General features: G+C 31.9%; 2 protein-coding genes across 13 annotated transcripts; one reads left to right on the forward strand and one right to left on the reverse strand.

Annotated features, from left to right (window-relative positions):
• Positions 1 to 140: 140 nt before the first annotated feature.
• Positions 141 to 8,789, reverse strand: LOC107924120 (pre-mRNA-processing factor 39). 12 transcript variants are annotated; one of them, XM_041106161.1, is made up of 16 exons: positions 8,622 to 8,779; positions 8,283 to 8,378; positions 7,938 to 8,134; positions 7,683 to 7,826; positions 7,031 to 7,140; positions 6,338 to 6,567; positions 5,579 to 5,746; positions 4,912 to 5,278; positions 4,269 to 4,412; positions 3,459 to 3,611; positions 3,241 to 3,357; positions 2,760 to 2,840; positions 2,513 to 2,650; positions 1,430 to 1,726; positions 1,009 to 1,122; positions 141 to 697 (listed from the first exon to the last, which is right to left on the reverse strand). In XM_041106161.1, the coding sequence occupies exons 3-16, from the start codon at positions 8,092 to 8,094 to the stop codon at positions 590 to 592; spliced, it is 2,328 nt and encodes a 775-aa protein (XP_040962095.1). In that variant the 5' UTR covers positions 8,095 to 8,134; positions 8,283 to 8,378; positions 8,622 to 8,779; the 3' UTR covers positions 141 to 589. The 12 variants fall into 12 exon arrangements, with proteins under 12 accessions (XP_040962095.1, XP_040962096.1, XP_016709908.2 ...); XM_041106162.1 differs by having other exon boundaries at positions 8,283 to 8,329; positions 8,622 to 8,777; XM_016854419.2 differs by having other exon boundaries at positions 7,683 to 8,134; positions 8,622 to 8,787.
• A 12,311-nt stretch (positions 8,790 to 21,100) lies between these two features.
• On the forward strand, positions 21,101 to 26,479 carry LOC107924288 (nuclear transport factor 2). Its single transcript, XM_016854651.2, has 9 exons — positions 21,101 to 21,584; positions 21,672 to 21,806; positions 22,262 to 22,571; positions 23,033 to 23,280; positions 23,729 to 23,918; positions 24,259 to 24,392; positions 24,470 to 24,538; positions 25,211 to 25,289; positions 26,010 to 26,479. Exons 1-9 carry the CDS (start codon positions 21,555 to 21,557, stop codon positions 26,150 to 26,152), a joined length of 1,338 nt encoding a protein of 445 aa, XP_016710140.1. The 5' UTR covers positions 21,101 to 21,554; the 3' UTR covers positions 26,153 to 26,479.
• Positions 26,480 to 26,743: the final 264 nt, after the last annotated feature.

Below are 26,743 nucleotides of genomic sequence, written 5' to 3' on the forward strand. Positions count from 1 at the left end.
AATTTTAACAACTCATCTCACCTAAATTACTTCATGTAAAAAAATCTTTTTTCACTATGCTTGTACAATAATTCTAATTTCGAATTTACTTTTTTATGACCAACTATTTTAACAGATTAAACTTGTGTTAACACACTAAATAATCAAAGAGATTAATTAATTAAAAATATGAATAACGTATAAAGTATCAGTGCATCGACAATATACTCGTAAACTGAAAAGCAGTGACGGCCTCTTACCAGAGTATTGAATGTTTGTACCAAATTCCGTATTCCTTTTTTACTTGTTTTCTTTTGGCTAGTCTGTCCATGTAGAACCTATTGACTACAGAATTACCAATATTTATACAAGTTCCATAAATATCTCGTAGAAAAAAGACACTACAATACCTAAAGAACAACTCACCCACTGTCGCCTAAAACATACATATATTCTCAAACATCTAAACAACCCCCCCCCCCATTTCCTTTTTTCTTCTTAAACCTCAAAAATGTCCACCTTGGCTAACTGCTAAGCCATCTAAGTTATGAGGATACGCGTAGAACAGAGACAGCAAAGTAATTGGATGGTCTTTTTAACTGCAGTCTCATCAGTAGGTCCCATAATAAGTAGTTTGAGGAACTGCTGCAGCAGGTTGCTGGGCTGGGGTTAACATCGTGCCCGCAGTTGGTACAGCAAAACTTTGTTGAGGAAAGGTCTGCATAAAATTACAGCACAACATTAGGCTCCAACCCAGAAGGAAAAGTGATTTCAAACCTGAATGTTGAACGACAAAATAAGTAAATCTATATCAAAATCATTCCGAAAACATTAGCTTCAAATTCTTTTAAGTACATGCTGTGAATATCCATGGGTCATTCAGGCGGTTGTAATTATTATCAAGAGAAGCTTACATCACTTTTTTTTTTAAATCTTCCACTTTTTTATGTTTCAAAAGTACCATTAGGATGGTTCTACTCTTCGAAATTGTAGCTTGCCAAATAGCCTATTAGGTAGAAAACTTCATACCTGAACAGGATACGTAGTCGGATAAGCACCATACCCAGCACTTTGTGGAACTGATGTGGGTACTTGTGGAGTAGCATAGTTGCTACCATAACTACTATACGCACCATATGCAGCCTACAAATAAATAACTCATGGAACAGTCAATCAAAACATTACATTGACAGCAACAAGCATAATGTGAAACCATTTCAAACCATTAATCCTCCAAAAAAAAGAATAATTGGCAGCCATAAATTGTATGAACATTTAAGCTAGTTTTCCCTTCACAAAAATGCACTATAATTCAAACATGTAACGACATAAAATAAGAAAGCAAGGATTAAAAAGAAAAAAGCACAATGACAGGCTAGAATAAGTTGAGAAAGTCAGACAAGCATGTCCTAGGATACAATTAGAAGATATATCAAAAATTGCAATCTACCTGTTGGCTGTAGCCAGGGGTCCATGTTTGTGCCTGTGTAGTGGAAGGCCAAGTTTGAGGTTGTGCACCATAACCAGCTGGCCACTGGTTTTGTGCATTTGGATAGGCACTCATTAAGGACTGGCCAGGTGAAGGGTCACTAGAGTAAGACCTTGCCAACTTCATCTTATCTGAAGACAAAAAATCTTCAGCATAACGCTTCCTTGAATCTGACATTGGTCTACGAGGTAAAAAGTGCTTAGCATGCCGATCTTCTGCTTTTTTAATAGACTGTGCGTCTCCAAAGAGACTCAAGAACTGCACAATTATTTTCTCCGGGTAAGCTACCAGTAAAAGTTTTCTGCAATACTTAGCATGTAGCTGCTAATTTAAAAAATCAGAACACTGAATACAGGTTTTCAGACAGCACTCATAATCTTGTGAGGAAGTCTTCAAACAAACTCAAGACATTCCAAAGCATTCAATCTTCACAGAATCATCAACTTGAGATGAGTCTTAAAAGAAAAGGTAAATCTTCTGGTTATATCTTGTAAGCAATTTCCATTTCCAGCCATCCCCCAACCTCCAGTTATCAGTAACCAAGAATTACATAAAGAAGTTCAAGCAGAAGCAAGGTAGATTGTAATATACCACTGGGCATACTGTTTTCAGATTTCGTTACGGTACCAGTACCAATGTCTGAACTTTTCAGATTTTTTTTAACATTAACCTATTTTCAAGTTTTCTAATAAAATATATACTATTTACAAATGCAAATTATCTCCATTACATAAATCTAGTAAATTTTCACAAAATATTTAATACCCAAAATTTTTAATGTCAAATAAACAATACATAACTATTAAAAACTATAATATATTTATTGTTAACCAAGTTCACTATAGCCTAATTTAATCAAAATTTTATTTTTGAATAAAATTATGAACAAATAAAATGAAATGTGGTAAAGCCCTAATAGCATCAAGTAAAAATATTTTCAAAGACCTATGGTCCAGCGAGGGAGGGTACCAGCCAGGCCCGTATAGACTGTTAGAAGCTGTTATAATGCTGGTATCATACTAGTTTTCTAACATAAAGTATTACCTCCAAAAATATGCTGGATACATCTTCCCTGTCTGCAGCACTGCCATCTGAGTTTGGGGCTATAAATTTGTCAACCGATGATTCTAAATAACCAATCTGCTTTGGTGGTGGCAAAATTGTTTCAAAATATATTATGGCCTATGTGTAAAACAAAAGCAAAATCAGAAATCAATACGAGGAAAATGTTCAGAAAAGATGTGATAAAGAGAGCATGCGTGTATGCGAGTGGCACATAGAGAGAGAGAACCTCAAGGAATGGTTTAGACAGTTGGACTTGGTCAAGTGCTCCAATAAGAATTTCCCTAGCCTTCTCTGCATTTCCAGAAACCTACAAACAAAACCAAAGGGAATAAGAAAGATATTAGATAATGAGTCAAGTAGCAATGACAATAAATACTTGGAACTAATGGGAATCAAACAAAACGATAAACAGGGGGGAATTTTCTTTAAAGAGCTAATAACATATTGCTTATTAGGTTGAAATTAATGGTATTTGAAACTAGAAAATCAACAAGAAACATAAAGAACTCTAGTAGTAGTATAATATTATGAAGTAAATATCTAGCTACAAAGAAGTGAACGGCTATATATAATAAAATGTCTTTTTTTTTTTAAATGAATGACATTATTGACATAGACTCCTGATAGAAAAAATCCCTTTTAATTTCACACAAATCATATCAGGATAAAGACAAATGAAACTAGGCATCACAAGCACAGCCACCTACCAAGTATGAAAATCTAGAGTACTGTGCATACATCATCGGTAGTGTCTGAGAATGCTCTTTTCCTTTTTCAATGGCAATAGCTTGCTCATATAAAGAGAAGGCATCTTCAAGTTTCCCCTGCAGAATCAAGAGAAACAAGCCATTCAAAACAGGTAATAGGTTAACAGCATTAAACCCGTACACAATTAAACCGCATAGGCATGCTAGCATTATCTTACCAGACGGCGTTCCATATTTGCATGCTTAATAATTGCTTCAAGAAAACCAGGTGAAATTTCATTGTGAACAAGTTGATATGCAGCTCGAGCACCTGGTATGTCCCCATTCTGCTCTTTGAATCGAGCGGCAAAAAGATGGATCTCAGGTTGCCTCTGTCAAATATTGGTAACAGAAATACTAGTAAATATAACACAATGGAAACTTTTGCAACTAGCATGATGTCGCCATTTAAGTCTCCAAAAGAATACTCACCAGTTACACTTAATGCTAGAAGTTCAAAAAAATTATAATCAAAAGTATAAAACTGGCTATGCATTATAGTAAAAACTAACTAGATCAAATAATTTCCTAAATCGATAAAAAAATAAATGAATAAAAGGTAGGGCAATTTTCTATGAAATAATTTATTTGTGACAACAATTTACAAATTTCTTAAACAGGACCTGTTTAAACAAGGCATACAATGCTTCTCTATCGCATAATTAAGCGGAAACCATACTGCTCCCACTATCGCATGATAGTCTATGCTCCAACTTTTTTATGTGAATGTTTTCTGACTTTTGAGGGGGTTTTTTTCCTATTTGAAAGTTGTTACTGATTAAAACGTACAAAAACCAACCCAAAAACAGGCAAAATATTTGCTTCCAAACAATTTTCTTTTCAACATTTTAAATTTAAAATACTTAAATGACAGAAGTCAAAGTTGACAAGGGTTTAATACTGGAACCGAAACATGAATGACTCTTTTGGAAGGGAGACAAAATTCACCATGTAGCATTTTGCAAACAATTTAAAGTGTCACTTCATACCTTGACAAAGACTTGCATAGCACGTGCAAGCGCATTATCAGCAAGGTCCATGCTTCCACTGGCTTCCATACATAAAACATATCGTATCCAGTACTCAGGATAACTAGCACAAGCTATCAGGCACCTTTCATATAATTTCACCACCTAATGTTGAAATGAAAAGATAAATGATGAGAAAGATATGCTGTTGCAACAAGACAATAGACAAGGGATGATACAAAGCACAAGGAGAAATGCATAAGAAATACTCCATTGTTGGAACAGAGAGGCCCCCCAAATATGATGGGACCCTCCTTGCCCGACAGATAAATGGTTAGGAAGACATGAACACACCTGCAGGCATAACATTGGAGCTTTAAAAATTATAAATTGAATTCGCTATTTGATACATTACAAACCTAAAATGTCCACTAACAAATGAGGGTTTGAAGTACTTAGCCTCAAAGAAACCAAATCGAGGGCCCAGGCTCTAGCCTCAGTACATTTCCCATTTTAAAAAGTTGCTTCACCCAACGTTTTAGCCACAATAAAGCAAATGATGCAGCAGATGTTACTTAACTGTAAGTCAATATATAACAAACAGAACAACTAAAGACTAAGAAGCATAGCTAAACTGAAAGATGGAGAAAACAAACTCAAATACCTTATTCAAGTCACCCTCACTTTCTATAAAGTCCAGGTAGTTATGCCAATTTTCAAGCTCAGCAACATTGAGAGGACGCGCATGAAAATAAGGTCTCCTAATAGCTGTTTCAAAACCAAGGATCTTAGAATTGAACTCTTTAGCTTTCTTGTATAGCTCCTCTCTAATGGCAACATACTTCTCCAACTCTTCTGCATCGGTTGAGCCAGCACTTATAGGCTTAGGAGTTTGCTCTTCAGCATCGGAATGAACCACTACTTCATTTACTTGTCCATCAGCCCCCGAAACCATATCAGATGCAGGAGCAGCAGCTTCCTCAACAGTTCTTAATTCTGACAAAGGCCGACTTGCAGCCAACTCTTTAAAACTGTAATACAATTAGCATCAGGGAATAAACAAGTTACAGGAAAATTGATCATAATATGCAACCAAAAAGCATGAATTAATGTAACTTTTAGCTTTTTCCTTTGCACATTTAGCAAATTTCAAGAAGCAAAAAGTGAAAAAGCAAAGTGCAATGAGAAAGGGCCACAACCAAAAATAATCATTTTAGCAACATTATGCTTACATTTGCCCGATCTCAGTAGACAAAATCAGAAACATGTGACAAGATAGTAATCTAATATCCATAAAGAATCAGATACAAAGAGACACAATAAGAGCATACCTGTTGAAATACCTATCTAGCTGTTGATTAGGGTTTTCTAATATTCTAGTATAAATAGCAGCAAGGCGACTCCACTCCTGGTGCATGTACTCATATTCAATATATTTATCCCACAGAGGGAAAGATAGATAATCAGTTCCAACATATGCTAATCCACGTTCAAAAAGCCTGAAACAACATGCAACAGGATTGTTACTACACATATAAGAAAAAACTATCGGCAATGCAGACACAAAAAGAAGACATGGGACTATGTTGAAGCAGAAGGAACAATTCACTCGACACATCCAAACGCTGCATTTACCTTCCTGAAAAATTCAAACTATGTCGAAATGAAGCACTGATAGAGGCCATCTAGCCCTTAACTGGATGAGATCTTCCCAGCAGCATTTTGTATATTGATGAACCTCAAAGTGTCAAGGTTAAAGTAATAATTCATAGATGACTAAATGACTAATTTATGGGCCTCAAAGAGAAGAGCAGAGAAGGAGCTCAGAAAGATAGTCCACAGCCTAAAAATAGTTTCAACTACTACATGTACAGCAGCCTCAAAATCAAGGGAATAAACATCAGGGAAAAAAGCAATTAGTGCATTCCCATCAAACCTTTGTGCCACAAATGCAAGGAAAAGCTGCTGGCATACTGAAATAATGCTAGAAAGCAACCGAAATCACAGATCCTCATGGCTAACAAAGGCACACAATCATGATCTCCTAATGCAGACCAGGAACAACAATGGGGAAGACCAACACTTAATACCTTCGGATAGTTTCCGGATCTCCGTATGTTTCTATGGCAAATGAACAATATAGCACCCAAATGTCCACGGAATAAGTCACCCCCTGAACTGCTCTTTCATAAACCTCCACAACTTTGTCCATGGAGCCTATGCGTGCTTCGTGATCCGCATACTTTTTCCAGTAACCATAACACAAAGGGAACTCAGCCAAGAAAGCATCATAAACTTTTCGAATTTTCAGTATATTGTTCTGCATGTAATGCATAGATGAAACTTCAATTAGCAGACAAGATACACAAGCTTAGATGGAAAATAAAGAGACTGAGGAGTTCATGAACCAGTGGAGGGGATTATTAGAAGCAAAGAGGGATAAGGGTAGAAATACAAAATAACCATACAAAAGGTGGCAATCTCGGTTCCCAACCCACTAAAAAGAGTTTCAACATGAATTAGATACTACTTTAATCATTTTTCTCAAAATTAGTAAGGCACCCCCCCAGTCCCTCCCAATGTTGTCCATTTTATGGAGCCTCCTTCTCCAATACATTGGTGCCATGACCTTAAAACATGGTCTTCACCCACCCATACCAAATACAGAAGGAAAAACAGAGATAGATATTAAGCTGGGAAACAGACAACTAGCTAAGAAAGTTTCCAGCAGGTAAAACCCCAGTCTGTCTTCCAAGTTCCAACACATATTCAAGCCCACATACCTCTGCAACCTTCTCTGTCTCTTCAATTAATGCCGTCCAAGCATTAAAATCCAACGAATTAGCTCTCAAAATACTCCACAACCGATCCTCTTCACCAGTCATAGGCGGTGCTAGAAATCAAATATAAAAATGAAAATGAGTTTCACTTTTCCTAGCTTTATATTCAATAACAAAAGGGGAGACATAACTTTTAACATGTAAAAAAGGATACTTATAGCCAAAAGTAAGATCAAGGATCTAAATAACCACTACCCATATCATGTTTATCAGGAAAAAAAAACTTCACGGCAGAATGCCAGTGGACAAAGGCTGTTTTGGTGGTAAACCATCATGGATTTTAGCAACTATGACATATCTTTGGGGTGGTCAGTCTCAGATATTAAAAAAAAAACAGAAATAAAAACGCAACATTAACTGTTTAATAAGCCCACTATTTTTTTCCAGATGTTATAAACATAAAATAGAGAAGATAAGGGAGTTCTAATTAGTTTAGAATTATGCAGTCAGCTTATGTTTGTTCCCTAAACATCAATTCTTCTTCAAAACACACATGCTGTAAAAGACTAAACATTACATTTATCCAGCACGGCAATCAAGAAGAAGTACCTTGGGCATGATAGACACATCTAACAAACATGAATAGTGAACATACCGGAACCATCCACAAACTCAGGTGCAGCAGAAGCTCCACCCACATTATCAACAGCGTTTCCATTCTCAACTGTTGTGGCATTTCCTGCTTCATTGACAACATTTCCATTTAAATAACTGTAACCAGCAGCCTTAGGAGCTTCAGCTGTTACATTTCCAACATTAGCAGCACTCTCATCAGTTGATACACCAGCTGGCATACTGTAATAGGCTGAACTGATTTGACCCTCTTGGCCAGCAGGTTTTAGGTCAATACCAGATGCTGCGTAATTTCCATCTGCTGCTGTTCCAGAAGCAGTAAGATCTCCAGTAACTTCTGAAGGGTAAGCACCAGAGCCAGTAGAATTATAAGCTGCAGACGTATAGTCCATAACTGTTGACGAACCAGTAACTACTGCTTCACTGTCTCCCATACCAGCGTGGAAACTTTAATGTAGAGTGTACAAACCGTAACTAACAGCAAAGAGAAGAATTTACTGTCATTATTTTATTTTCCAAGAAAACAATATTCAGCCAAAAATGCAACAACATTTTTCCATTAGAATTGTGGTACATGAACACGAAACAAACGCCATTATAAAACCACTAACAAAAAAGTTACCTAAACGCCTCTTTTTACTCCCAAAATTCAGAACACTAACTTTTCTTCTGAAAAATAACGGAGATTAGCTTTTACTCTGACATACAAACAAATATGCTGAAAAAAAAAGCGGAAATAAATAACCAATATCAGCTATCGAGTAAAATTAAGTTAATTGATAACTAACAATATTTTGAAGTGAGAAAAAAAAATATGATTAAAAATGAAAAATAAAGCAATACAATACAAAAACCCTAAAACTTAGATACAAAACCCTAGTCTAACCTTGAACGTTTTCGTCAAAACCAAAACCCGAAAATTGGAGAAAGTGATACAAAGAAAAAGTGGGTAGAAGTGTACCGGAAGAAGGAGAAGACGTCGTCGAGGATTTCGCAATTTGGAACTATTTATGAAATGAAATTTGAGAAAAATTTTAAAAACTTCTTTGAAGCTTTTTATTTTTTATTTTTATTTTTATTTTTGCAAGAGTAAGCAAGCGAAACAGGGAGGAGTGTTAGGGCAACTAAAATCGTATGCGCCTGGCGGTTTTTCTTCGGGGTCACGTGGAGGTGGAGATGAATCAGGGCCGTTGGATTTTTTTGTACGGCTTAGAGGCCCCTGGTTCATGGCCCAGTGCTGCTACTAGTGCCACTGCCTGGTGCTAGGAATTTAAGAAGATAGTCCACTGGACCTTCCTTCTTCGTTTAGGCCCTGTTTTATTTGGACTTAGCTAGTCTCTCGGCTACACAAATTTTTATTTTTTTATTTTTTAAATCGTTATTTTTTTCGGAAAAATATTTTGGTTTAAGTTTTCATTTTTTCTTTATCTCACTCCAAGTCTTAATATTTTTTATTCTTGGCTTGTTTTTATTTATTAATTTAAAATATAAATTTCACATATCAATGATTTTTTTATTGGATTATTGCAATTTGAATTGTTATTTCATAAAATAAGTCTAATCTGATCTTACTTATCATTTTTTAGTTGGATCTCAACATGCATGGAGCAAATGCATCCCTAACAACTCGTTGAAGACTATCGGCCCAAAGGTTGATCCAATCCAATTGTCTAACAGTAATCGTTCTCTATGAGACAAATCAATTGCCAAAGCTCATTGAGGTTTCTAAGATCCAATGGCATGTCTTAGATTATCTCAAATCAACATAAAGTCCGACCAATTACGTGCTACTCAAAGGTGTGAAACATATAAGCATCATATCGCGCTCTCATATTCTTAAGGCTAAACTATAAAAATAGTTACTTTTATTTTCCTCAAATTACATTTTAATTGTTTATGTTTGAAATGTTTACGTTTTAGTCACTTACATTATCATTTTGTTACGAAGTGATCACTTTACCGTTAAACTTCGTTACCTTCCTAAAGGCAGTCCAACTAGATTTTAAATGCTAACTTGGATTTCCAATTGTTGGGATGAAAATAAGTTTTTAATTAAATAAATTTAATTTGGACGGCTGCGAAGGACCGTCGTTAGAGAGATAACAGAGCTTAACAGTAGAGTGACCACTTCATAACAAAATGATAATTTAAGTGACTACAACGTAACATTTCAAATATAAACGACTAAAATGTAATCTAAAACAAACAAAAGTGACTATTTTTAAAATTTACACTATTTTTAATGTACGATAATTGAAATCACATCATCTCATTTACATATAAACATACCAACAATTTTTCTCATCATATGCGAATTTATGAATTTTTATCGCAACCATCTAAAACCCTTCTTATAATTTGTATGGTCCAAATGATTAGTCTATCTTTTAAAATATTAAATATAAATACAATTATAAAACATTTATAATTTAATATGTTTTATAGCATGTGCTTGTATTTTTATCTTAGGGCTAGGCTGGCAATACTTTTGAGAAGTGCTGTGGAAAAGTGCTTTTGAAAATTTTGGTTAAAAATTTGAGTGTTTAGCATTGCTGTGAAAAAATGCTTTTGAGAAATAAAATATTCATTTTAGACATGTTATTATCAAGTAACAAATATGCATTTAAATAATATTTAAATTAGTTGATATTATTATATTTTAGTAAGAATATAAAAAATTTATTATAACTTGTTGTTAATATTTTAATATATGAAATATAAATTTTAAATATTTTTAAGCAATAAATATTAATTATTTATAAAATTTAATTAGAATATATAAACTATATTTTAAATATTTAAATATAACCATTAAATATTTGTAATTAGTATTTTAAAAAATATTTTTTTATTTTTAATTAATGATTTTAACACATTTGTAATTAAGCACCAAGAAAAAAAAGAGGGAAGTACTATGTTATTGGAGGGGTGAAAAAGTAATTAAGCACCAAAAATGCTTTTGGGAGAGAAAACGCTAAATTTTTTAGCTTCTCCTTTTTAAAAGTGCTTTTGAAAAACACTTCTGAAAAGTTAAAAATTTCAGCCAAAAGTAGTTTGTTCTGCACAACTTTTCTTTCAAAAGTGATTTTAGAGTCAGAAGTGTTTTTTTTTTAAGCAATGAAGAACTGGCCCTTATAATAACAAGAAAAGTGTGCAGAGCTACAAGAGATGAAAGGATGGCTCTAACCATGACAATCAATATCACTTCCATGTAACACCCCTAACCCGAATCCGTCACCGGAATAGGGTTACGGAGCAAAATTTACAAATTAATTTTCAGACATTTCATTTCATCTAACATTCATATTTGAAACCAACCAAAATCAAAACATTAATGAGTCAACGTTGGCCAATTTAATGTATACATGTCATTATAACCAGAATCAAATCATCCAAAATTACCGATAGAACCAATAGATAGTGTGATATATCTCTGACAAGCTTCCAACCCAATCGAGCTTTCGATAATCTGTAGGGTAAATAAAAAAAAATACGTAAGCAATGGATGCTTAGTAAGCTCATGTAGTCTTTAATCATATTAGTTCATTTAAAATATGAAATCTATACATATCAAGAATATTTCAATATTAATACCATAGTACTCATGAAGCTATATCCATCAACTCACAAGGTGAATAAATTCACAGTATCACTTACATATTATCTCAAGCTTAGTGGGACTTTATATAAATTTAACTCTTCATAATTTCTTTATTTTCATTTGCATTTATTTACTTTCCACATTTATTCCATATGCGTGACACACGAGTCATAAACATATCATTCACTCATAGTCACAAGCTACTGCATTTAACTAAAGCATTTACCGAATTGATCACATGATAAGTCATTTCATAAGAAATTGCATAATTTAAACCATACCACTTTTTCAAGAACACTAGCATATTTTCCTTCAATGACTTATCAATTCAATGCTTCCATTAAATAATCATATTACTATTTAACCAATAGCTTGGCACTTGCCTAAGCATCAAGCAACAACATTGGTTAGTGTACTTGCACACATTACATATAAACTCACTATGCATAATTTTCTTGTATCAACATATTAAAGATAATCATACATTTACATGTCATGATACATATCATTCTCTTATCGTTTCTCCATAGGTATATATCATTCATTTTATTATTTCGATATTTCATGTACCATCATTTTCATGAATTTCGCTTACATACTGGTAATAATTCATTTCAAACTCATGTTATCTCACTTCAGAACTTTACCCATTATATCATTTAAATATCAATGCTTACATTTATTTTAAATCAATACCAATAATAATTTATAAATCTTTCAATTCAACCACATAAGTCTTTTACCATTTCTTTCTGTATCGAAGAACGACTTACGGATATGAGTACATCGTTTTTAGAAGCCCGAAGGCTGAACTTAAGCTCATGAGAGCTAAACAAATAGTAAACACGAAAGTCCGCAACAAATGCTGAACCTCGGTTTACTTGGGTAATTTGCCATCAATTCATCATTTACATTTGTAATGCCATAACCCAATTATGGTCTTATCCGTCAATTCATCCTTTGGCACAGAACGATTGTACTCAATCCCGCGTTTAATCCAAACTGGGTATTAAATTCGATAATATATTTCCAATAATAATTCAATTCCATGTTTTCTATTACCCTTATTATTTTCCATATTTATCCCGTTGAATTTTCTGAAATTCGATGGATTTTCAGAGGTACACTTTTAGTGTACAAATCTCAGTCCGTCAATTCATATTCACGTGTGCACACTCCCGCGAACCTTATCCTTACAGCGGGATTATCAGTCCAAGCTAAATCCCCTATAATATAAACTCATAGAGTATTGTCGGGATTACCAGTCCAGGCTAAATCCCCTGCAATGACAATTACTCTAATGAGCTTGAATCTGAATTACCAGTCCAAACTAAATTCAGACCATAATTCGGATTACCCGTCCGGGCTAAATCCATTTTCCACATATTCTTTGGGAGGGATATATCAGGATAGGATCACCCATTCGGGCTAGATCTTCTTTACCATCAATTCCTTTTCAAAGATCCATCGAATTTTCCTTCCATTCAACTGAGATTTCTCTTATTTTTATCAAATATATCAATGTTTCATCAATTTTCATACAATTAACATTCAAATCATATTCACATCAATAACAAACATTTCAAGCATTTAAGAATATAATTCAAGTTACACGAACTTACCGGGCTAAATTGCAGAAATATCAAAATTTAGGGACATTTTGGTAATTTTCTATTTTTCTCGAATTTCCACCCAAACTTGATCTGAATTAATATTTCATTCAATTTATAATAAAACAATTCATTTCATGCAATTTGGTCATTTTTTATATTTTTACAAAATTACCCTTAAATTTTCACTTTTATTCAATTTAGTCCCCGAATCTAAAACATGTAAATTAGTTATTTTAAAATAAACTCATATTATCTGAATATTCACATATATTTTTCCTCCTCCTCCACTCCATTCCACATCCTTGATATATACATAATACCACTATTTACTTATTTACTCATAACAAGTTGTTCACTTGAGTCATGTCACTAAATTAATTATATCTTAAGCTACAGAACTCCGAATTGAGATCCTAAAATTTTCTCTGAAACTAGACTCACATATATTCTTACCATAAACTTTTTATAATTTTTTATTTAGCCAATAAGTACAGTTTATTCTTTAAATTTTCCCATGTTTCACTGTTTGACAGTTCTGACCCCTCTTTACTAAATATTAATTATCTCTTTGTACAGAATTCGGATGACGTTCCTATTTATTTCTATTGAATATAGACTCATTAAGGATTTTAAACAAATAAATTTAAGCCTCTAATTATTTTTATTCAAATTTTTATGATTTTGCAAAGTTAGAATAGGGGAACCCGAATTTATTCTGACATTGTCTCACAAAATTTATTATATCTCATGATTTACAATTCCATTACTTACACTGTTTCTTCTATGATAAACTATACTCAATAAGATTTAATTCCATATTTTTTTCATCCTCTAATTCGATTTCCACGATTTATAGTGATTTTCCAAAGTTAACCTACTGCTTCTGTCCAAAACTGTTTTAGTGCAAGATGTTGATTATTAAGTTTATAACTCCCTTATTCCCTTTCTCTATAATATTTCTCATCACTTTCACTTATTTTCCTTCACTAATATATCAAGAACACAAGACCTTATATAAGAAAACTCTACTATAACATTAATTTCCTACTTTTTCAATAATATCAAACTCAAAAATATATTGAAATATTGATGTTCTTACCTTGCTCTATTGATTTCAATCTTTAACTTGATTTTCTCTCTCCTCCAACATCTATTTCTTGAATTTAACTTGATATTCTAGCTCCCCATGGTCTCCTTATCAATTTTCTCTTTTGGTGGCTATGGAAATTTCTTTGATTTCTAAGTGAAAATAATGAATTTTTGGTGAAAGGACCAAATTGTAAAGAAAGCAAAACTTTCTTTCTTCTCTTCTCTTATAGCGTTGGTTGCATGGAAAGATGATGATTTTTCATCATCTTTCTTCCCTTTTATATTAATCATTTAATAATAAAATAATACTAAAAATATTAATTAAATAACATTTATCTAATTAATTAATTAAAAATATCACAAACATCATCATTTCCTTTTAGAATTCTCTCTCTCCATTTGACCATTTTGCCCTTTATAATCTTTTGAAATTGCATCATTGAGTCATCACTTAATTTGGTAAAATTACAATTTAGTCCCTCAAAATTATTCACCTTTTCAATTTGGTCCTAATTCATCCATTTTCCTTAGTTTCTAGATTATTCCACCCTTAAAATATTTACTCTATTGGTCCTTCAAAATTTTCATATTTACACTTTAACCCCTCAAATTTTGAGTATTTACTCTTGGGCAACAAAACTTTTCTCACTTTTGCAATTTAATCCTTTCTTCAATTAATATGTCATAATATACTTCCCAATGTTGACATAACTCAATATTACCCTTTTTATCACTTTATTTCATTATTTTACTATATCAGATATATTATTTTACTTTCCTTACTGTAAAAATTTTCGGGTTATTACATTCCATGTTTACAAATGTAGAGTGTAACCATTCTTTCCACCAACCTCCAATTAAGGCACCTTAAATATTTAAATATAACCATTAAATATTTGTAATTAGTTTTTTAAAAATATTCTTTTTATTTTTAATTAATGATTTTAACACATTTGTAATTAAGCACCAAGAAAAAATAGAGGAAAGTACTATGTTATTGGAGGAGTGAAAAAATAATTAAGCACCAAAAGTGCTTTTGGGAGAGGAAAAGCTAAAATTTTTAGCTTATTCTTTTCAGAATTGCTTTTGAAAAGCACTTCTGAAAAGCTAAAAATTTCAACCAAAAGTAGTTTGTTCTGCACAGCTTTTCTTCCAAAAGTGATTTTTTAAAGCAATGAAGAACTGGCCCTTATAATAACAAGAAAAGTGTGTAGAGCTACAATAGAAGAAAGGATGGCTCTAACCATGACAATCAATATCACTTCCATGTTTACAAATGTAGAATGTAACTATTCTTTCCAGCAATCTTCAATTAAGGCACCTTACAAAGTGTCACGTGTAAGAAAGCAAACATTATTGACTCTTAGTTGTTTCTTGTAGTTTTTCAAAGATCAATTAACAATGAGAGATACATGCAATAAACAAAAATTTTAGATTTATCTAACATCAGTGCTCTTCCCATCATATAAGCTTTAGTACATTTAGTATGATCTAAATGTGATATACGATTTGTAATAGTCTGTTTTTCAGTGGTGTCAGAAATAGTAGTTTCGGATCTACTAAATTCAACGAGTAAGTTTGTAAATATTATTATTTAATATTTACGAATCAAATGTGATTTTTAAAAAGGTTTTTGATTTGATAATTTATGTTATATAAGTGATTTATTAAGTTCAAGTGGTTTTAGAAAATAAGGTATCGGGACATTGTTTTTATAATTTGAGCCGTAAATATTTTTATAAATATTTATGGAGTGTCATTAAGGTGGTATTAAAGTTTCATTAAGAAATTTTAACATTTCGATGGTTAATTAATTAAAAATAACCAAATTAAAAAAAGTGTATTCCCGGGACTCTATTCCCGTAAATTGGACTCGTAAATATTTATTAAAAATATTTACGAAGCTAGTTGTGTAATTAATTAGGTTTCGGTTAAGTGAATTTACTTGAATTAAAAGTAAATTAGGTATAGGAACTAAATTGCATATAGGGTGAAAGTTGAATTATAGATTAAAGAAAAATTAAAAGGACTAAAGAAGCAATAGAACAAAATAATAATATAATAATGTATAATAAAACAAATAAATGAAAGAAAAATAAAAAGAAAGTGAAACGAAACATAAGGGAAAAAGAAAGAGAAAAAAAAGAAAAAGAAAAAGAAAGAAAAGTTAATGGTTTTAATTGTTCAAAGCTCAATTGGTTAGTTAATTTAGTCTTTTTTTTTTACTTTTTATGTTTTTGGAATCCTGGTATTAAGTACTACCCAACCCATGTCAAAATTTTAGCAATTATTGAGTTTTTAAATGTTGTTAATGTTGAATAATTTTAGTACTAGGGATTAAATTGATAGATTTTTAAGTTAGAATTGAAAAAGGATTGAATTGTAGAATAAGTTGTAAATTTTGAGTAATAGGGACTAAATTGTAAATTTTGAAATTTAGGGATTTAAGTGAGATTAGAGAGTTAAAACTAGTTTAAAGTGGAAATTGAATGAAAATATAGAATTAATTGTGAAGAAATAAAATTAGTCTCAGTTTTGGGATTAATTTGATAGATTTTTAAGTTAGAAGTGAAAAATGATTGAATTGTATAATAAATTATAAATTTTGAGTAACAGGAACTAAATTGTGAAAATTTTAAAATTTAGGGATTTAAGTGAAATTAGAGAGTTAAATCTAGTTTAAAGTGGAAATTGAATGAAAATATAGAATTGATTGTGAAGAAATAAAATTAGTCTCGGTTTAGGGACTAAATTGAAATTTAGACAAATGTTGAGTCAAAATTGAAATATTCAATATGAAATTGAATTGTATTGTATTGATGAATTTTAATTGTTTTAATTCCGTAGCTAACGTTGTACCGGAGTCCTCGACTAAAAAGGGGAAAGATAAAGTCGATGGGAAATAACTCGGAATTTCTGGTTTGTATTTCTATAATCCGAATTTAATTTTTAATTGTTGTAATTCAATTTAATGTATATGGTAAGTGTTGATGTGAGAATTATTGTGTTTTGCAATTGAAATGGATTGATTTGGTATGTGATGAATTTATTGAATTTATATTGATTGAATTGGTATATATATATTGCATATATTGATTATTTAAATTGAAATGAATATTTGTTGTATTTGAAAAGTGAATTGAAACCCTATTAACTGTATCAGGCTGAGTCGAATATAAATGACATGCCATAAAATTGAAAGAGTTTAAGGATTTCTTCGACTTCGAATCGATGATACACTAGGTGCCAATTTACTACTTTGAATTAATTCGTGGAGGCATTGGGTGCCAATTTACTTCGGTTTAACCGATGAGACACTGGGTGTCAATTTATTACTTCGTATTATCCGATGAGGCACTGGGTGCCAATTTGGTGTGTTTTGGTTGGATCCGTGTATCCGTCCGAGTCCGAGTCATGTTAATAGGGGTAAATGAATAATAAAATTTTATAATTTATATTGAAATATTAACAACAAATTATAATGATTTTTTTATATTATTACTAAAATATAATAATATTAACTAATTTAAATATTATTTAAATGCATATTTGTTACTTGATAATAACATGTCTAAAATGGACATTTTATTTTTCAAAAGCACTTTTTGACAAAATGCTGAACACTCAAATTTTAAACTAAACTTTTCAAATGCACTTTTCCACAGCACTTTTCAAAAACACTTTTCAAAAGTAATGAAGAACTGGTTAAGGGTTTGTTGAGGACATTTAAGCGAACCTATTGGGAAGAAGAATGGGGAAATATCGGGGATTAAGGTAACGATTTTGATAAGATTTTTAATGAGGTCTTGACGTATGTTACTGCTGGCATTAAGATTCATTTGAAAAAAAAAAGAGCTTAGTATTGAGGTATGCTTTTCAATTGAGATTTCCTCCTAAATCCCTTTTCAATCTCAAAGGGTTTGCAGATTTTATTTTTGCAATTTACATAAACCTTCAAACTTATAAATGTCGAGTTCATAGTTAAAGATAAACAAATATTTCGAGAATTGATACAAAACCAACTTTATTTTGAAAATTTAAAACATTAAATAGAATGAAAAATCCATACAATTATATAATAATAAACATTATTAAGATTTAAAATATTAAGGTTAGAGTTGTGCGACCCAAATTCTTGTTAAAAAAAACAATGATAAAATAGGGGATCTATGAGGGCGAAAGCTGATGTACAAGTGAAATGCATATAAAAGTACATTTTTTTTATATTGATTAGAATAAGGTGTTTCAACCTTACTACACTGCTTCTATTTGACATTAATTAGAATAAGATTTTTCAAATTATAAAGAGATGTAGTCTAAATTCATCTTATATTATTCGAATTTAACATTAGTGAATTTTCTTCTCCTTTGCCCGTGATTTTTTTTTCCAAAAGGGTTTCCACGTAAAATCTGTGTTCTTATTTTTCTTTCTTTTTACTTTACGATCGTTCTATATTATTATTGTCCACGTTCAACTTTTCAATTAATAATTTAATTCTATACCTAAATTCTAACATCATATAAATTATGTTTATATAAATAAAAAGATAAAATTGAATATTTAAATTTTAAGGACGTTTTGGTTAATTTAAAGAGTTTATGTAATTTTTGGCTTCTAAATTGCAAGCTAGGTTTATTTTGGTATTTGTGCTTTTTTAATACACTTAGATACCTAGATTTGAATTTCATAAATATATGATTATATGACACTTTAAAATTGCACTAAAGGAGACTTAGGTGCCAAATTTAGAGGCAAAAAAGTATATTAACCATAAATTAGATAATGATTAGAAAATTTGACCCATAACTATGAAGGTATTTGGTATAAGAGAAAATTTAATTTTAATTACTTGGAAAACAATTCTAACACATGGGAAGTATTTTTTTTTGGAATATAACATTTTATTGGTTTACTTTTATTGGAGGAAGGAAAACAATGGACAGAACCGAGGGTTTGGATTGAGAAGGCTCCTCCAAATATGGTATCGATGGCCAAAGAAGATAGAAGAGATCTGATCAACCGTTGAAATGAGTCGGAGAAATAGAATAGAGGGACTCCGACGGTTTTACTCTCTACGAAGTCACCATCGAGGACATCAACGATATAGAACAACTAAAGAGATTTCGATGGTAGTAGAATCGAGGATTAAGTTGATGAAGTTATTTTTTTGTTCAATGTATTCAGATGATAAATTGCCTTTAGGGTTTCTAGTAGTAGAAAATGGGTCGTTTAGTTTTTTTTTTTTTTTACGTTTGAAGTCTTTTAGAAAGAGTTTTTGGTTTTTGGTTTTTGCATTTTCTTTAATTAAGGGTTGTCTTTCACCGTTTTAAAGGTGATTGACAGATTAGGACACGTGTCACCCATGCAGTCTGTTCTTATCCTTAAAATATCAATGACTTTTATAAAGAAAAGCAAAATTAATAATAAAACAAGAGTTATATAATATTCAAATAATAATAAACTAGTAGCAATATAATAGCAAAATAACATCAAAATGGTAACAAGCAATAACAATAAAAGCAATGAAAAAATGTAGGCAAATTCGGGTTAGACAAAATATCTTACCTGAGACTCGACCCGTTTATAAAATGGATGTTATTTTTTTTGTTTAAACTCATTTTTCAAGCCTATATTTTTGCTCAAAACCTTCTATTTTTTAGATGGGCCTTAAGGCCTGGACGGATGGCCCAACCTATGATTAGGTCTATATAAGATGCACCATCCATACAAAAATTAAATTAAGGGTGCATTTGAAAAGCCAATTGGTTATTGGATTTGAATGTAATTAATTATAATTATACATATGTGGTGTGTTTGAGCAACTATTGTGATGGTGTGTCCCACTAAATTGAGTGTACTTGTAGTACCCAACTCACACTCATTCTTAAGAGGAGAGAAAAAATATGAGTAATTACAAAAAGTTACACTCAAATCCTATTCTTTAATGACTTTCTAAATGTGATCTTACAATATTTAAGTTTTAAAATTTATTTTTATGCAACAATACTAATTTAATTTTAAGATATATATTTTAAAAATATAATTATATATCATTTATCTCATTTAAATAATTTAAAAAAATTCTGAATAAATATTTTTCTTTACATTTTGAACTTCTAAACAATTAACTAAATTACATAATATAATATAATTATTATAATAAGTTTAATCATATTTATATAAGTGAATTAAAACATTTTTATATAATTTTATCGAAATTTTATATAAAATTTATAAAATAATTTCCCATCAATTACATTTTTAAAAAGTCATATTACATTAAAAACATTTATATTATGTTAAATCATTGATTGAGTTAGCATCGCTTCTCAATTGGATTTTAATTTAGTTAAAAGTTTATATATATATATAAAACTAATCATTTTACAAAGTAACTTATAAGTAAAAAGACCTCTCTAGTCTCTCTCAAATTTGATATTAACCAAATTGGTTCGTTTCAAAAAAGAAAAGAAAAGGAAAAATAACAATTTAATCCATATCAATTTTGAAAGTGAGCATCCAATGACAGTTAATCACCACATTAATGCTTCTTGTCAATTTTACATAAATTTGTTTAGTATAATAACACATTTAGCCTTCAAAATTTACATTATGTCTATTTGTATATATTTGATGCTGAAAATTTTTATATTTTTCTTTTTGAAATTTTAAATTTTTAAAATGTTATACATTTTTAGACAATTATTTGAAATTAAGATTAAATTGATAGAATATGTAAATGTCAAGGACTTAATTTATTATTATACCAATAAAAAAATGTACAATTAGCAATTATCGTGATTAATTGTCTTAAATTGCTTACTTTTAAAAATGACATATATTAAATTACTTCCATTTAAAAAACAATTTTACTCAATATCAAAATTAAAAAAAACTAAAGAAATGTTTTTACCGAAATTATATTATTATAAATATAATTTTATCTTTTATAAAATTTTATAATTTCAATTAAATCACTATTCAATTTCTATAAATATATATGATATGTATTTTTTCCATCATCTAGTAACATAAAAAGCACGGAAGGGCCAAACTACAGTAGGGGACAAGGTATCAGAGCCGTAAACGCTCCGGTCCCTAAATTGACACGCAGGTATGTTCCTAACCGTTGGATCAAAAATAATACAATCAAGAAGAGACACTTCTGATTCTGTGCGATAATCACCAGCATAAACTATGAAAAGCCCTCCGTCTCTCTCGCTCTTACTCTGCCCACCCCCAAGTCAGATCTAATCTAACCAAACTTATCTCTCTATCTATTTTCTCTGATTAGATTCTTCCATCAAAAGGGATTTTTACAGTCTTCTTTTATATTTCTCCATCGATCAACCAGCTCCAGCTTTACCCTAACTTCATTAAGCTTTGCCTTTGTTTACCTAAAAAAACACCACCCACTAAAACAGAGAATATCGTCCAAGGGATTTCCCCTTAAACCCTAGTCTTTCCAGAGCTAGGGTTTCAGATACTTAACTCTAACTGATTGGATCTGTGGGCTGGTCTCTGTTTCAAGAGCTATTGATTCCTACTAGATCTTCGTTGCATTCTTTTTTTGTTGGACTTCATCTCATCATGGCTACTTCCTACCCAGGACCCGTTCAGGTTTTCTTTTTTCTTGTATTTTTGCATGCTTTCTTTTTCTAGTTTTGCTCTTATTGTTTTATTAACCGATGTTGTTTTTAAATCCAGGTTGGTTCATACTTTGTGGGACAATACTATAAGGTGCTAGGACAGCAACCTGATCTACTTCATCAGTTTTACTCGGATGCCAGTACGATGATTCGGGTCGATGGAGATTCTTCTGAATCTGCTTCTTCAATGCTGGTAATATGTTTTTCTTTCTTTATGTATTTTCAGCTGAATTTGCTTAAGCATGGACATGTTCTCCATACTGTTTCCCTTCTTAAATTACTCAATTTTGATTGATTGTTATATTTTCTCTTATATTATCTTATAAAGCAGAGTATTATTTCTTTGGTCTTGTATCTACTTTATATAAAAACTACTGAGCGTTTTAATTTTTAATGCAATAATTCCAGAGATTGATGCCTCTGATTTAGGGAAGTATGATCTAAGTTCGGGAGAATGAGTAATTATTAGCAAGTGATTATTGATCGGGTTGATGCAATTTCTCTTGCAAGTTTGTGTTATGGAAATTGTTCTGCTTTTAATAATTTTTAGGTTTCTTGTATTTGGATAAACTTATCCTGCCCTTTTATTTTGCGGCAAACTTGTTAATTTATGACTTATTGGGTTATTATTATCATCTTTGTATGCAGCAAATTCATACCTTGGCCATGTCACTAAATTTTACTGCAATCGAGATCGAAACGATTAATTCTCTTGATTCTTGGAATGGAGGAGTTCTTGTGATGGTTTCTGGATCTGTTAAAATCAAGGATTTCAATGGCAGAAGGAAGTTTGTGCAAACCTTTTTCCTGGCCCCACAAGATAAGGGTTACTTTGTTCTTAATGATATCTTTCAGTTTATTGATGATGAAACAATTTACCAACATCCAGCATCAACATTACCAGAAGACAAGCTTGATTCCAAACTAAATGTATCAAGCCCTGTTGCAGAGCCACAAGGTGCAATGTGCAAGCTTTTTTCTAACTTTGATCTGAATAAACCCTTTATTAGTTTATCCATGTCAAAATGCAGATAACTAGGCTTGGAGCCCTGGACTTTGTCCCCTAAACTTAAACAATGGCCTTTTTCCTAGCAATGTACTATACTTGATAGTTTAATAGCAAATTTATTATGTCTTATATATAGAGTTTGAATCTTTTGACCATATGTTGATTTCTTGTAGTTTTATTACTCAAGGAACTGAAAACCCTAGACACAATTTTTTTGTTATAAATTTTCACACGTTAATTTTTTGGTTAAAAATTATTGGTTGGTGAGTTCCCTCTCTCTCTCTCCCTCTCTAGGATATGATCTTCCTTTCATTTTTGTTTATTATTTTTGTTGTTGTTGTCATTATTCTATTTTATGAAGGTAGAAGTTTGCTATGTTGGTTTTTTGTCTAACTTGTTGGATTTAGCAGTTTCTGACTATGCCTTGGAGGAGTTCAGTGAGTACGTTCACATTGAAGATAATCCAGTTGACAACTATAGTATCCCAGAGCAACCAGAGCAAGAAGCTGTTGAAGATGAGGATCCAGTGGAGGAAGCTCCTACAGAGGAGGAAAACCTTGTTTCACATCACAGTGTAGTGAACACTGTGCAAGAACCTCCATCTATACCGTTGGAGGAGCCTGTTGGGGAGCCTCCGAGGAGAACTTATGCTTCTATTGTAAGTGCTCTGATATTGCTTTTTATGCAAGCATTTTGTTTACACATGAGTGCTTGTATATGACCTTTTTTATTGAAGGTTTCTCACTCATTGCCCACTAGTTGAATCAGCCTATATTCATTTTATCCTTACTGCAACCTGAATATCCAGTATCCGAGTGGCATTCATAACACTGGGCCTTACTTACTGAAACATGTCTATGCATGTAAAGAATACACTAATCATATAAAGGATCAACAACTTAAATCAACAGGGCCTTGCATTTGAGTGAGAAATAGATTATGGATGCTTTTCTCAAGTTATCAAATGGGAGTCAAATTTTGAGAAGTATTCTTGCTAGCAAACTCTGTTTCTATCTGTTACCTACAAACACTGATAAATGTTGTCTAGTTTATTGAAAGTTTAACTCTTTGTTGACCAACATTATTTGTTGTTACAAATGTTCTAGTTGAGTGTTCCCAAGCAGCAATCTGCTTCATCTGCTCAAGTTCAACCTTCTTATTACAAGATTCCCTCGAGTACTTCAGATTGGGACCAGACACCAGAGTATACTAATCAGCAGTCACGTCCTGCTTGGTCAGATGTTGCTGAATCTGCAGCAGAGATAGCAGTGGAGGAAGCTTTAGTCTCTGAAGAAGGTTAGTCTAATTATACCTACTTTGGTTTGTGTTGTTTTATATTAGTAATTTGGTTACAATGGTAAAGTTAATTGTTTATTATGCGTGGTGTTCTGGGTTCAAATCTCATTATGATCAAATTTTAAATTTACAAAAAAAAGTTTTCCAAGAAGAGTTTTCTCAAATGGACCATCTGAGTATTTAAGGAGTTTTGTTCTCAGAGGTTGAATGCTTTTATACTTCCATTTTTGAGATGCTTTCTTGTATATGTAGAGTTGAGAGAATATTTACTGGTAGCAGTTCATATAAATGCTTACAGTACTTGCAGCTACAATCTGATTACTGATCTTCATTCTTTTAGGTGAATATACTGGTGAATATAAATCTGTATATGTGAGAAACTTGCCTTCTACTGTTACTGCTACTGAAATTGAGCAGGAGTTTAGGAATTTTGGAAGAATCAAGCCTGACGGTGTGTTTATCCGGAACCGCAAGGTAGTTTCTTTTTCTTCCCCTCTTGAATATTTGGTATATGACATTGAAGAAACTAAATTAGTGTTAGCTGCATGCAGGATGTTGTTGGTGTTTGCTATGCTTTTGTTGAGTTCGAAGACATTCTTGCTGTTCACAATGCAATCAAGGTACAGCTTTCTCACTTCTCTTGTTAGTAACTTGTCAAATTATTTATTCTAACTACTTGTTTGGCTTCTTCTTGTTTGTAGTGTTGAATTTACTTTAGAAAGAGCTTTGAACTCTTTTTAATAAGATGCCATAGTCATTGCATTCTCGTTTTATCCCTTGTAGTTGTTTATATTATTAGATGAATTTAGCTGCATCTATGCATCTATATGAAGCTTTTATTCTGTTGTTCATGATGGATGAGATGGAGATGACTAGCACAGCCATTATTAGGTGAATTTAGCTGCATCTATGTATCTATATGATGCTTTTATTCTGTTGCTCATGATGGATGAGATGGAGATGACTAGCACAACTATGAAAGAGCTTCTTGAGTTAATTGCAGGATTTTTAAAGGGGGGGGGGGTGAAGGGAAACAACCTGCTGTCTGTTTTTCTTAAAATGATTGACTTATTTCACCATCAACTGTCAAAGCTTTGAAAATTTTCGTCGCATGAAGTACTCTATATACATGTAGACAATAGAAGATTGTGGTGGAACCTTGAAGACTAACATGCATTCACTTTTGTAGTTAATTCAAATATTTGCTGTAGTTCTGAATCTTTTATAGTTTATCTTTTGTTCTGCACATATCTTTTTTACCCTAATACTGACCAATTTTTGTTCTTCCTTAGGCATCTCCCATACAGTTTGCTGGAAGACAAGTTTACATAGAGGAACGCAGACCAAATAGCACTGGTACTCGAGGAGGAAGTATGTGCCTTTATACACACCCCTGTTGTCTTTTATACATGCTAGAATTTGTTTTGCATTTTATTAAATGATTTGATTATTGCTCATTTTGGTGATCTTTGGAAAGTTCTATGAAAGCACTCTTACAAACTCTTTTAGTTGCTAGAAGTTATATGTTTCAGTTTGCAATTGCATGTTGCTTCACTAAAATTTTGTATTTCTAAGATAAATCCTCTGGATGGATCTCCAAGTGCAATTGGCTGGTAAACAACTTTCAAGATAAACTCATAATTCTGATAGATTGGTACTTGGTTGTAGGTCTATTTGGTTTGAATTACTAGTGCTTACCATTAATTGGTGCAGTTGATGTTTGCATTAGGCTTGTTTTATTTCCAATTCCACGCACTGTTAGGCATGCTAGGCAGCTTTTGTGTGTGGACATATCAAACTGTTCCACTTATGTTGTGTATAATTGTGCATTATGCGCAACTATAAAGAAAATGATAATCTCGATGGATATTAATTATTGATTCAGTTAAGCATGCATTTTTCTTAATTGAACCTTTTCAGGCGTATTGTGCTAGTGCACTTGATTTGCGTGTACTCTCCAATTTAAAACGGCATATCATGGTGTAATAAATTTACTAGAGTTTTCCTTGTCCAAGGCTTGACCATGAGCAACAGATTTACTAGATTTTTCCTTTGTTGACATAACTCTTATCTGCCATTAAAATTGATCAGGAAGGGGGAGAGGCAGGGGCAGCTATCAACCTGATGCCTCAAGAGGTCGCATTGGTTCTCGAAGTTTGGGTAGGGGGAACAACCAAGAATCTGGTGACTACAGATCACGAAGCAATGGTTTCTATCAACGGGGTTCTCGATAAGATGGCTTCTTAGTAAAACTGACCGTACACAAGTCGGCATAACTTTTCAACTTTTTTGAAAATCTCTGGGTGATTGAGGGCTTGGTAGCAATGGTTGAACATTTCCCATCAGTGAGTTAAGAAAATATGCTTTTACTTTCGTTTGAGTGTGTTGTTTCAGTTAAAGGAGTTTTGGGTGCAATTTTTCTTTATTGCTTTCATGGGTTACATATGTTTCTCCCTTGAATGCTTTTTATTATGCAGTTCAGGTGGAGAAATTTTTTCTTAATGTTTCTGAGCTGTTTTTTTGACTAGTGAGGCAATCTGATGTTTGATTGTTTTCTTTTATGCTTTTGGATGTTCGTCTCGCACATAAATCGATTAAAAGAAAATAAAAACACAAACTACAAATGACAACCGATTTATATTACACATTTTTTTCCGGTGAATGTAATCAAAGAGGTACTTCTATAATTAAATTAATCATTATATTATTAAATTTGCTTTTTTACTTATGATTCAAATAAAATTCAAAATTTTAAGTTAATAATTACTGTTTAGGATATATTATTTATTATTTTTAAATATTTTTAGTTCATAAAAGTTTTTGTT

This window comes from Gossypium hirsutum, chromosome D11, assembly GCF_007990345.1.
Source record: "Gossypium hirsutum isolate 1008001.06 chromosome D11, Gossypium_hirsutum_v2.1, whole genome shotgun sequence".
In the NCBI taxonomy this organism is placed as follows: Eukaryota; Viridiplantae; Streptophyta; class Magnoliopsida; order Malvales; family Malvaceae; genus Gossypium; species Gossypium hirsutum.

Excerpts from the sequence above, each read along its gene's own strand:
- LOC107924120 (XM_016854420.2), bottom strand. The coding sequence starts at position 8,094 with ATGGGAGACAGTGAAGCAGTAGTTACTGGTTCGTCAACAGTTATGGAC. Across the intron at positions 4,413-4,911 it reads GTGAGGGTGACTTGAATAAG|GTGGTGAAATTATATGAAAG; the intron begins GTATTTGAGTTT and ends TTTCAACATTAG. Across the intron at positions 1,727-2,512 it reads TATCCAGCATATTTTTGGAG|TTCTTGAGTCTCTTTGGAGA; the intron begins GTAATACTTTAT and ends ATAATTGTGCAG.
- LOC107924288 (XM_016854651.2), top strand. The coding sequence starts at position 21,555 with ATGGCTACTTCCTACCCAGGACCCGTTCAG. Across the intron at positions 21,807-22,261 it reads AATCTGCTTCTTCAATGCTG|CAAATTCATACCTTGGCCAT; the intron begins GTAATATGTTTT and ends CTTTGTATGCAG. Across the intron at positions 25,290-26,009 it reads CACTGGTACTCGAGGAGGAA|GAAGGGGGAGAGGCAGGGGC; the intron begins GTATGTGCCTTT and ends AAAATTGATCAG.